Here is a 13,218-nt window from a genome sequence, read left to right on the forward strand (position 1 = left end):
GAAGGGGTGTGAAAATATGAAGTAAAATCAAAAAAGGGTGTCAAACTAATCAAAAAGTCCAAAAATGCGCTTCATACCCTCACTTTAATTGACATTTCTTACTTGATATAGACTCTAATTCTCTAATTATCACATTACAGGTTTCAACAACTACTTTTTATCCCTCAAACCCCAACTAAATCCAAATGATTGCAGCAATACAAATCAATCAAATGTCAATTGCCGTAATTTATGGTTCAATGAGTTTTGGGAGCAACGACACAAATGTAAATTCGATCCAAAGGTCATGAACGTGACAAAATGTACAGGTGATGAGAATCTACTTAATGGATATGAACAAGAAGGTCTCGTGCCATTTGTGATTGATGCTGTCTATGCATTTGCCCATTCAGTCGATGATATAATTCGATCAAAATGTGGTGATGAGAATCGTGGTAATCGTGACTGTATTATGTCATTGCTGCCAATACCCGGACCGGAAATGTTGCGATTTATAAGGAATAGTACATTTAGGAGTCCACAAGGAACTGAAATACGATTTAATGAGGATGGTGATGTATTTGGATATTATAATATATATCAGTATCAGAATCATGGTGCAAAGTATGATTATGTGCCAGTTGGCACGTGGAAGGAGAGGTAAAGTAGGGTTGTTAGTCAAGGGGTGGGCAACCTGTGTGTCACGGTCTAACCTGGTGCACCTAGGTGTGCCGCAGTGCTACATCATATGCCGCGATGCTCTTAAGTTTCCCAAAGTGCACCAAGGTGTACCTTAGTGCACCATAGTATACCCCAGTGCACCAAAGTATACTCCAGTGTACGAAAGTATACTCCATTGTACCAAAGTATACTCCAGTGTACGAAAGTATACTCCATTGTACCAAAGTATACCCCAGTGCACCAAAGTATACTCCAGTGCACCAAAGTATACCTCAGTGCACTAAAGTATACTCCAGTGTACGAAAGTATACTCCAGTGTACCAAAGTATACCCCAGTGTGCCAAAGTATACCCCAGTGCACCAAAGTGTGCCCCGGTGCACTCAAGGTCTACCCCAGTGCACCAAAGTCTACCCCAGTGCACCAAGGTCTGTCCCAGTGGGCCAAGGGGTGTGCTACAGTGTACCAAGGTGTACCCCAGTGCACCAAGGTTGCCCAAAACTGTCTCAATCCCTAAAATCCAATTAATCAACCCTCCCTAATCAATTCCAGCCTCAACCTCAATTCCAACGCCCTTAGCTGGGTCGGCGGTGAACCAAAGTCTGTCTGCAGTGAACCATGTCCAGCCGGTCATATCAGAAACTTTCAAGATCAATGTTGTTGGGTGTGTGTTAAGTGTAATATCGATGCGTACGTGCTGAACGATACCTGTAAGACATGTGATCCAGGTTGGCGACCAAATGTAAATATAACTGGATGTGATAAGATACCGGGTGAGATAATTGACTGGTTGTCACCATGGGCACTTGTACCACTTGTGTTCTCGTCAATTGGAATTTTCTTTGCATTTTTTACCACATGTGTATTTATAAGGTGAGCATTAAGGCATGACTAGTCGAGTGCTATGCTGACTTACTTTATGTCCATTTACAGATACAATAAAACTCCAGTGATAAAAGCAAGCGGTCGTGAATTATGTTATATGCTACTCATAGGCATTCTATTGTGTTATTGTATGACTTTTGTTATATTAGCACCGCCAAATATATGGTCGTGTGCATCACTCAGAGTTGGTATTGGTTTATGTTTAAGTATTTGTTATAGTGCTATTTTTATTAAGACAAATAGAATATCAAGGATATTCAATCAAGGTGTTAAGAGCATACAGAGGCCACTTTATACGTCGCCAATTAGTCAGGTTGCTATATCGAGTGGTGAGTATTGTAGTTGTATACCCCTTGACTCTTACTTACTTACTTACTTACTGACTCTTAGTAGTTTTGTACTATTGACAGTTAGTAGCTGTGTACCCCTGACAACTCTTGGTAGAGCTGTGTACCCTTGACTATTAGTAGTTGTGTACCCCTAACTCTTAGTAACTAAGTACCCCTGACACTTATTAGCTGTGTACCCCTGACAACTCTTAGTTACTGAGTACCCCTGATTTTTAGTAGTTGTGTACCCCTGACTCTTAGTAGCTGTATACCCATTGACTCTTAATAGCTGTGTACCCCTTGACTCCTAGTAGCTGTGTACCCCTGAATTCATAGTAGTTGTGTACCCCTGACTGCTAGCTTGTAGCTGTGTACCACTTGGCTATAGGTAGCTGTGAACCCCTTACAATTCTTAGTAGCTGTGTACCCCTGAATTCTTAGTAGCTGTGTACCCTTGATAACTTTTGGTAGTTGTGTACCCCTGATAACTCTTAGTAGCTGTGTACCCCTGACAACTTTTGATAGTTGTGTACCCTTGAAAACTCTTAGTAGCTATGTACCCTTTGATTATTAGAAGCTTTACAACCCTTCTACTTAGAAACTGTGTATCCCTCAATTCCAGAAGCTGTGTACCCCTAAATTCTCAAAAGTTGCGTACCCCTCAATATTAAAACCTGTGTACCCCTTTGAACCTAATCTAACTAAAAATTTCTCATTTATCTCCACAGGCATCGTCGCCATTCAACTAGCAGTATCAATTGCATGGCTAATCTACGATCCACCAGATATACGTGAAATATATCCACATCCATTAACAGCTGTATTAACATGTAAAGGCTCAGGCTATAGTCTAATGATATCACTCATCCTTATCATCTTCCTTGTGCCATTATGCACACTTTATGCATTTAAAACACGTAAAATTCCTGAAAATTTTAATGAAGCTAAATATATAGGCTTTACAATGTATTCAACATGTATTGTGTTCCTTGCATCTATTGCAATATATTTTGGTACATCAAATGACTACAAGATTCAGTCATCAAGTTTATGCATGTGTCTCAATATTAGTGCAACGGTTGTGCTTGCGTGCCTGTTCACGCCAAAAGTCTATTTGGTGCTTTTTCAGCCATACAAGAATGTCCGTCCGAGAGGCAATGGTGGACGTAGTGCAGCACCAAGTGGCAGTTCCGTTGGTGTTACCGGTAGTGGATGCGATATGGTGAGTAGCATATGGGTATGAACTATTGTTGTTGTTGTAAATTCAAAAAAAGTTCGTTAAAAAATAAAATAAATTGTTGAAAAAATTTTAATTTTTAATTTTTTGTTGCTTATTTGACGACCTAAAAATCGATAATCTTTGAGAATTCATTGTCTTGTGGATAATTGTCAGCATCGCCTTGACCCAAATATATATATCGTCATTGTTCATGGTTGTGTGAATGCTTTTTATTTTGTTGCTGTTGAGATTGTGCTCCATAAAATGGTGAATCAGTCGAGGATACTTGAGGATGTGTCGTAAATATTAGTGCGGGTACTTCATTGTTCAATAAAGGATAAGTTAGGAAGTTGACTTGAGGATTGTAGGGAGTTAAAGACGCATTTGAGAGCTGTGTTCCCCTTCTAATGGAAGCTGTGTACAAATTATTATGTAAGCTGTGTACCCATTCTCATAGAGGCTTTGCATCTCTTTTAGAAGCTCTGTACCCCTCATAGGAGCTCTGTACCCCTCAGAGAAGCTCTGTACCCCTCAGAAAAGCTCTGTACCCCTCATAGAAGCTCTGCACCCCTCATAAAAGCATTATACCCCTTATAGAAGCTCTGTACCCCACATAGAAGCTCTGTACCCCTCGTAAAAGCATTGTACCCCTCAGAAAAGCTCTGTACCCCTCATAGAAGCTCTGTACCCCTCATAAAAGCATTGTACCCCTCAGAAAAGCTCTGTACCCCTCATAGAAGCTCTGTACCCCTCAGAAAAGCTCTGTACCCCTCAGAGAAGCTCTGTACCCCTTACAATAGCTGTGTACCCCTTCTAACTCCCAACCTGACCACTTTTCAGCTCATTTTCTTGTCTAAAAGCTCCTAAAAGACCAGAAAAAAATCTCAGCAAACAATTTTTCCCGAACGGAATAAAGAAAAACTTTTGCCATAAAAAACAATTTCCATAAATTCTTTTTTCTCTTTCCATTTTTTGCGTGCTTCTTCTTTAGCCTTTCATTCATCAAATAAAAAAATTACCACAAAGAAACTCATTTTATGGAGCAGACAGTATGCATATATACTTGTGTATGAGCTTTGAATAACTTGTGATGTTGTTTTATTGGATATAAATTTAACAATTTTAAGTATTAAAAAAAAAATCAGTGGAAATAATGGATCAGGGGATGGAGAGGATGTGCTTGTTGAGTGAATGCTTTGGTGGGATTTGATTGGCTGGAAAGGATCAAAAAAAGAGTTTGGATCGAGTTAGACTTGAAGTTGAACCCCATTAGGGGTTGGTGGATGGATGGTTTGCACTTCTGGAGCTCCAATTCACCCTTGGCGGTTAGCCTCGATCAAAACCGCACACGACAAACGGTTTAAGGCATTTCGAAAACTTCCAGGTGTAAACAGGTGTGGCTGAACTAAATTTGAACAAAACTGCTATAGTTTCAATCAAATCTTGGTAGTACGGCTCACAACCGCACAAGACATGCGATTCAAAAAAATTCTGAAAACTTCCAGGTGGAAATGGGTCTTGCGTTTTTCAATTTCAACAGAGCTGTTCTAGTATGAACCCAAGTTGAAAATTTAGAACTACAAACCTAACCTCTAAATTTTTCTCAAAAACTTCCAGGTGTAAATGGGTCATGCTTTTCCCAAGTTGCCTATAATTGCTCTAATTTTCACCATAATTGACTAAACTACATCCCATAATTGCTAACCTAACCTCTGCAATTCCTCAAAATCATACTTGCATACCACTCAAACCTCCAAGTTGCATACCCCTATAAAATTCTCTATAATCCTACTTGCACAGCCCTCAACCAACTTAGTTGCACACCCCTTTTTTAATCCTCAACCACTTAACAACTCTTCCAAACTTTTTCCATACCTTTTTTCCTTAATTTATTCTTACATAAAATTCCACTTTTCCAACTAAAAAAACTAAAAAAAAATTACAATGTAAAATAAAACTCCACTCAAGCACTAAAAACACATCACACAGCACAAAAGAGAATTAAGTTTTTAATTAAAAAGAACTTTTACTGTAAAAAAAATAAAAAAAAAAAGTTTCAATTTCTCATTTTTCACATCGCAAGCATATTATGCAGCATGAAATGCAGGAGCACATCTCAGATTATTCGAATGAGTGAATAAACATGAAATGATAGAGCTTGTCGATGGTAGTAGAGCTTTCAGTCGTGTGTTGTTTGTTTTATGGAAATGGAACGAGAAGATGAGTTGGGAATGTGCTGATGTTGTGAGAATTGAGGGGAATTAAGGCGCTGTTTTGGTGGAATTTTAGGAAATGATAATTAAAAGCTGCGTAACCCTAACTGCGTAAAAGCTGCATACCCCTGCTTTCATATTGAAGCTGCGTACCTCTGAATTCATGAAGAGCTGCCTATCCCTGATTTCATGAAGAACTGTGTACCCCTGATTTTATGATGAGCTGCGTACCCCTGATTTTTATGAAGAGTTGTATACCCCTGATTTCATGAAGAGCTTTGTAGCCATGACTTCATCAAGAGCTGTGTACCCCTGATTTTTATGAAGAGCTGTGTACCCCTGATTTTCATGAAAAAGCTGTGTACCCCTGATTTTTATGAAGAGCTGTGCACCAAGATTTTCATGAAGAGCTGTGTACCCTTAATTTTCATGAAGAGCTGCGTACCCCTGACTTCATTAAGAGCTGTGTACCCCTGATTTTCATGAAAAGCTGTGTACTCCTGACTTCATGAAGAGCTGCGTACCCCTGACTTCATGAAGAGCTGCGTACCCCTTTGACTCCAAACAAAACCTCCAAATTCCTATTTATAACAACCATATCAACCCTCATACCTGCTCAAAATTCAATTAAATCCTCAAAACTTCAACAATTTAAATCCTTTTTCTATTAAATCACTAATTCAGCATTCCATACCAAAACCCAGCATACCTCCACACATACAGCATCAATATGTTGAAAGAAATCCTCTCATAATCTCATAAATCAACAGTCAGACAAGATAAAAGTGTACAAGGAACAAAAACAAGCACCTTTCAACAGCTTAACTTTCCAACCGTACCGGAAACAGACATAAAAATTCCATCCTCATCGCTTAATTCCTTGTTTGTCGTCCCAAATCATTTTCAAGTTAAAGTCCAGCACGAAGAATATTTAAATGTTAAGGAACGAGAGGAATAAAAAAAAGGCTTGCATAATTCTACGTGCTCTCCTTTTATCGTACGCTCATTTACATGCGATATAAAACATTTCATCAGTAAGAGAACCACCCTCGAGACACTTACAAACACGTAGAATGAATGATAAAGTAAAAGAAAAAAATAAATTCTTTTTTTTGATGCTTTACTTTGGGGTGTTTTGTAGATGACGTCATGTTTGAGATGAAAGACCGAAGACTGACGAAGATCGACGAACAATGACGAACAATGACGAAGATTGACGATGACTAACGAAGGCAGACCGAAGACAAACCGAAGAAAGACCGAAGACAAACCAAAGACAAAACGAAGACAAACCGAAGATAAACCGATGACAAACCGAAGACAAACCAAAGATAAACCGAAGATAAACCGATGACAAACTGAAGACAGACCGGAGACAGGCCGAAGACAACCCGAAGACAAACCGAAGACAAAACGAAGACAAAACGAAGACAAAACGAAGACAAACCGAAGATAAACCGATGACAAACTGAAGACAGACCGAAGACAAACCAAAGAAAGACCGAAGACAAACCGAAGACAAACCGAAGACAAACCGAATATTGACGAAGAATGACGAAGACTAACGAAAGTTGACTAAGACAGGCGAAGACAAACGAAGATCAACGAGGACCAACAAAGACAAACCGAAGACAAACCGAGAACAAATCGAAGATTGACGAATATTAACGAAGACTGCCGAAGACTGACCAAAGTTGGCGAAGATTGACGATGATCAACGAAAATCAACGAAAATCAACGAAAGTTAAACGAAGCAATCGAAAACAAACGAAGACGAAAGACCTCCCCAGAGCTTTTTTACAATTCTCAATTCCATTCAAAACTCTTCTTTTGTTCCCAAAAAATCCCAAACATCACACACAGATGCACCACAAATCCCCACCTCCGTACCACATTTCACTCTATTTTTCTTGTTACAGAGCCCATGATTGTCATGTAGAGAACATTAATCATTTGAAAAACTTTTTTTTTTACTTAATTCTTCTTGTTCTTTAAGTTTTTAATAGAATGTCTCACGAGAAGCTCATTTTTCTCGGTGCTGATGAACAAAGAAGAACTTTTTTCCTCTTTTTTTGTTGTTTTCTTTTCGGACCGTCGTTTTATCAAGATTTTTTATTCTCCATAATGTAGAATTGAGATGCTGTGCTGTATGGAATAGAATGTGGAATTTGGCAGTGGAATTTGATGAGGAAATGGGTAATTTGTTGTTGTATTGTCGATGGGGTTGATGACGCTGGTTGGCTTAGTTCAATGGACTGTTGTTGATATTATTTTGGATGTATTTTGAGTCTATGGAGTTTGTTGTTTATTGAAGTTGAATGGAATTTAGGGAATTTTTCACTTAAAATTGGAATTTTAATGGTTTAAGTGAAAGTGTAAGGCATACGACGTAGGAATGACCGAGAATCTGACCTCTGGTTTGCGTGAATCTAGCTTCAGAGTAGCGTGGCTCTTGCCTCAGGGAAGCGTGTTCCATGCCCCAAAGCAGCGTGACTTCTACCCCAGACAAGAGTTGCTCAAACCCTTGACCAGCGTGACTCTGACCCGAGGCTAGTATGACTCTGACTCCATATCAAATTCTATGAAATACACTATCAAGCCAGAGTCAATTCGGCCTGTCACCGCCGGTGGATTGCTAGATTGACTACTCAGATTTATGTCTATTAATCAAATCAATTCTGTCAAAATTCCTGCAAATTTTCGCACTTTTACATTGCAGAGTTCTAAAGACAATCAACATCAGAAACTAATTTACTCCAATTAAGCTCCAAAGCTCTAAGCTTCATCTCTCCAGTTTCTTTTCTCAATTTTGCTGTTAAATTCTCAATACTGCACATGTTTGACTTCACTTCTTGTGAGATTTATTTCAATTGTTTCACCAGAATTTTTAACATTTTAATTTGACAATTTCATGACATTTATGTATTTTAGTATGTATGCACCATTTGTGAGTGAATTTTTGTGAGTTTTTACTAGTCAAATAGTCAAATAATTGTAGACGATTTTGAGATTTTTATTTGCACATACACAAAGAATAATCCACAAATAATTCTTATCAATAAAAGCGGAAATTAATTAAGTGATCCAAAATCCGGCCTCATGACAGAGTCGCAGACTTAATGTCAGATTAAAATTAAATTGACATCAAGTCGGAGTCACTCCGGTTTGAGACAGATTTTTGATCACTTAATGGATTTGTGTTGATCAGGTATAATTTCTAGCATAAATATTGTTCATTAGATGACCCGTTTCCGAGTGGAACAGGCTGCGATTAGTAAACTCGACATTTGTGGAACTTGCCATAGAATGTCAAGTTAATAACTAATCATCCTGTTGCCTAATCGCAGTCTTCTCCACTCGAGATGATCATTAGTTTAGTCCAAGGGATCATCCACTAATTACGTTATCTAATTTTTAGAATAAGCACGTCTGTAATTAACCACACCTTAACTTATTCATCTTTTCATCTTTTTTATTTTTCTAATTACATGTAATGTCCATCGCCTGTCTATTTCTATGTCCACAAAATCACCTCAACTATAATCATATCTTGTAAATAACTCATCATCCACCGTGATCATCAACAAATCCTGCACGTATGACTTTAAATGCACCTTAACCACGACCATCAACTAAATTTTGTCACAAATTCATGTAAAAAATCATTAAAAAAATGTCAAAAAAATTGGAAAATTGTCAAAAAATCTGGAAAATTGTCAAAAAATTGGAAAATTGTCAAAAAAATCGGAAAATTGTCAAAAAAAAATCGGAAAATTTGTCAAAAAAACTTGGAAAATTCTCAAAAAAATTGGAAAATTTGACAAAATTTCTCAAAATAAACCGTTAAAAAATTCAAAATCTTCAAAAAACCGTTAAAAAAATTCAAAAATGTCCAAAAAAATTCATAAATTCCAAAAAACCGTTAAAAATGTCAAAAAATTCAAAAAAACGTTAAAAAAACTCAAAAAAATTTCAAAAAAATCCAAAAAAACCGTAAAAAAAAATTCAAAAACTTCAAAAACCGTTAAAAAATTTTCAAAAAAACCGATAAAAAAATCTCAGCGCCTGACAAATCGTCATCCACAACATAGCATGCGATTCTCATCAAATGCACCCACAACACCAACGACAACGACATCAATCGATGTAATTGAGGCCAATTTAAGCGGTAAACGTGGATCAACGACAGTAGCGTCACACGATCAACCCATCCAAGTCGTAGACCTCGACTCAGTCCAACATCTTAACGGCTCAACACCCATACCACATCCAAATCAGCACATCGACACCAAATCATCATCAGTTGATAAAATGCATGAAATTATGACTTCAAATAGTGACTACAATGAGTCACCGCCACTGCATGATGATGATGGAAATGTGTAAATCGAGGCTAATTGCTCACAATTGAGCGGATATATGTGGTGTCGATGGAATGATGATTCTAATGGATTTCTATAATATTAAGCACATACATACACTGAGTGAGTACCTTTTTGATTAGAAATGTTTTTTAAATTCGTGTAAATTGCAATATTGGAACTAAAAAGCTGGTCATGACTTAATATATATGCGGGTTTATTAATAGATACATTTTTATTTATATGACTAACTTGTTGTTGTTGGTGTCGGACAACGGATGTTCGTCATTAGAGATTCGGTTTAGTTTGATTTTATGATTCAAATCATTGTCATCTGTTGGATACACTTTTTGATGCTGTTTTAGATGATTTTTAGGTGATTTTAAAGTAATTCTATGGCAATTGATGCATATTATGGTCCAGTCTGTCCTGTAGAGTCGGGTATACTCGCATAGAGTCGGATAGAGTCGTGTAGAGTCGGGTAGAGTCGTGTAGAGTCGGGTAGAGTCGGGCAGAGTCGGGTAGAGTCGGGAAGAGTCGGGTAAAGTCGGGTAGATTCGTATTGAGTCGGGTAAAGTCGGGTAGAGTCGGGAAGTGTCGGGTAGAGTCGGTTTAAGTCGGGTAGAGTCGGGTAGCATCGGGTAGAGTCGGGTAGAGTCGGGTAGAGTCGGGTAGAGTCGGGTAGAGTCGGGTAGAGTCGGGTAAAGTCGGGTAGAGTCGGGTAGAGTCGGGTAGAGTCGGGTAGAGTCGGGTAGAGTCGGGTAGAGTCGGGTAAAGTCGGGTAGAGTCGGGTAGAGTCGGGTAGAGTCGGGTAAAGTCGGGTAGAGTCGGGTAGAGTCGGGTAGCATCGGGTAGAGTCGGGTAGCATCGGGTAGAGTCGGGTAGAGTCGGGTAGAGTCGGGTAGAGTCGGGTAGAGTCGGGTAGAGTCGGGTAGAGTCGGGTAGAGTCGGGTAAAGTCGGGTAGAGTCGGGTAGAGTCGGGTAGAGTCGGGTAGTGTCGGGTAGACTCGGATAGAGTCTGATATTCCGGTTTCTTTGAACCATCCTCGATTCCCATGATGACCCAGCACTTCCTTCAACATCCAAAATAAATACACAAAATCTAAAAACTATTAAATCCCCAAAATAAGAACATCAAGAACTGAACATACAAAAAAACAGACATTAATAAGTATTTCTTATCACTTTACGAGTTACAATGGACATTTTTTGTTAGTTCTGATGTCATCATAAGCTATATCTTTTCAATGGTCATTAAATCACAATTTTATTACCACATGCGATGAGAAATGGGATGTTGAGAAATTGAGTTGGAAAGGCTTAATGGGGGTGAATAGAGCGCATTTTTGGGAAATGAGAACATTTTGATTGTCATCACTGTTATCAGCATCACTGTTATTGAGTATGACAATTTAGGTATCGTATTACACAGGTTTTGCACAACTGGCTTATGAATGGTCAATTTAAGGACCACGTTAGACAGGTTTGGCACAACTGATCCAGAAAGTTCATCATTTTCGGACCGCGTTGCATAGGTTCGGCACTACTGGTCTAGGTTATGAAAATTTGGAACCGCGATACATAGGTTTTGCACTCCAGGGCTAATAAGAGACTAAATTAAGCTATTTAACCCAAATACCCTCATAGTACCTTCATATCCACCATCAAATAGCAATCATCCATCCATCCAAGACAATATGCCTCACAACATCCACAATTCCTCTCCCGTATTCATTCAAACAAGAACAAATCAAATAAAGAATCAAAAAAAGAACAAGAACATTATTGACATAACAATTGTATATCTATGCTGTGTGCCTTTATATGTGTGACGATATTATCCTGTTATCAATATCAGTCTTCATTGTCGCATCGACATTATTATGACAACAAGACAGAGAAATTGGATTTAATGACACAAGACGGAGGGTTGGGGAGAGGGGGAGGGGGTAGGACATATAAAAATAATGACGATATATCGGTTCCGATAAGGAAAAAGGAAGAAAAAAAGAATTCATGACGCACAACATTGAGAATGTTAAGGCATGAGGAGTTATATGGATGCAGGGGTGTAGCTAGGGAGGGTACATTTGGGGGGCACGGACCCCACCTTCGAAGGGTTGGAAAATTCATTTTTTTTTGTAACGGTTTTTTTAAATTCAAATTTTTTTTTTATTTTTTTTTTTAATTCAAAAAATAACGGTCATTTCTGGCTACACCTCTGCATGTATGGCATAGACTTCTTTGTGCCTTGCCTTTTCCATAAACAAAGCAATCATTGCCGGAATCTGAATTGAGAATTTCCCTTTTTTTCCGGCTGCTGCTGCTGTTGGGTTTGATTGGATATAAAGGATATACTAAAAAGATGGTCATGGATATGATAAGGAATTGGATGTCAGTTAATAAAAATGGAAAATTTGGGTTTCGTGTTTTAGTTCCGATGGGAATTTGCCTTCGGTTCCGATTATATCAAGTATAAAATTATCAAATAATATAGAAATTATGAACAAATTTTGGGGAATTGAAGCTGGAGTTGGGGGAGGCAGTTGATAGATTAAGATTGGATTTAGAAATGGAATATGAGAATTGCAAGGAGTGGGCACTTGAAATTGAAGAATATCAAGGGTTGGGCACTTTAAATTAAAAATTTCAAGGGTTGAGTACCCAAAACTTGGAATTTCAAGGAATAAACTCTCAAAATTCCAAGGGTTGGACACCCAAAAAAGTTGAGAATCTCAAGGGTTGGACACCCAAAAATTGACAATTTCAAGGGCGGATTTCCAAAAGTTAAGAATTCCTAGGGATGAGTAACCAAAATTGACAATTCCAAGGAATGGACACTTAAAACTGATAAATGTCAAGGGATGGACATCCAAAACTCGAAATTACAAGGGTTGGTCACCCAAAACTTACAATTCTAAGGCCTGCACACCAAACAGCTCAACAACATCTCCAACAATTCCTCCTACCTCAATCAATATCCATAACAGTCCCTCAGATAATTCCACAACAATCCCACCAAGCATCATAAACCAGCATACAGCATAAAAATAGATTTTCCATAAAAAAATTCAGTTCCTTCTTCCCCTTCAATTTCCACATCTTCTTTGCCTCCTTTATCATTCACATAAAAACGTGTGATAACTTTGTAATAACTTTTCGGCCGGATATTGGCAATAAAAGTGAGAGTCAAAAAGGTACAAAACTTCATGTGGAACTGACAACAAAAGAAGGAAAAGTTGATTGTATAAAAATAGATGTTATATGATTATTGGTCGGTTTGGGGATATTAAGTATATCGTGCTGTGTTATTTATATACAGGAACTCTGGACAGTGACTGATAATGAGATCATGAAGTGTTGCGGATTATTCCCATATGACATACAGTTGTTGTTGTTTTGAATGCTTTATGGTGAATGTTGAAACGGATGGAAGGGATTTTAAATGAAATTGGGGTAATTTGAGAGCTATCAACCCTTGGAATTGTTAATTTTCTGGGTGTCCATCCCTTGGAATTCTCAATTTTTGGGTGTCCAACCCTTGAAATTCTCA

The 13,218-nt window shown here is 38.2% G+C and overlaps 1 protein-coding gene across 1 annotated transcript in view; it reads left to right on the forward strand.

The window, feature by feature from the left end:
* LOC139099839 (metabotropic glutamate receptor 8-like) overlaps window positions 1-13,218 on the forward strand; it is a 50,102-nt gene that overhangs the window by 13,998 nt on the left and 22,886 nt on the right. The window contains exons 3-7 of the mRNA XM_070652383.1: window positions 141-639; window positions 1,211-1,531; window positions 1,592-1,872; window positions 2,601-3,094; window positions 9,367-9,788. Of these exons, the coding sequence (XP_070508484.1) occupies window positions 141-639; window positions 1,211-1,531; window positions 1,592-1,872; window positions 2,601-3,094; window positions 9,367-9,690 (1,919 nt within the window). The 3' untranslated portion in view covers window positions 9,691-9,788. The remainder of the gene's footprint in view (window positions 1-140; window positions 640-1,210; window positions 1,532-1,591; window positions 1,873-2,600; window positions 3,095-9,366; window positions 9,789-13,218) is intronic.

The sequence above is a fragment of the Chironomus tepperi genome, unplaced genomic scaffold (assembly GCF_022539635.2).
Source record: "Chironomus tepperi strain 1889 unplaced genomic scaffold, CSIRO-AGI_Ctep_v1 contig_486, whole genome shotgun sequence".
NCBI classification, from domain to species: Eukaryota; Metazoa; Arthropoda; class Insecta; order Diptera; family Chironomidae; genus Chironomus; species Chironomus tepperi.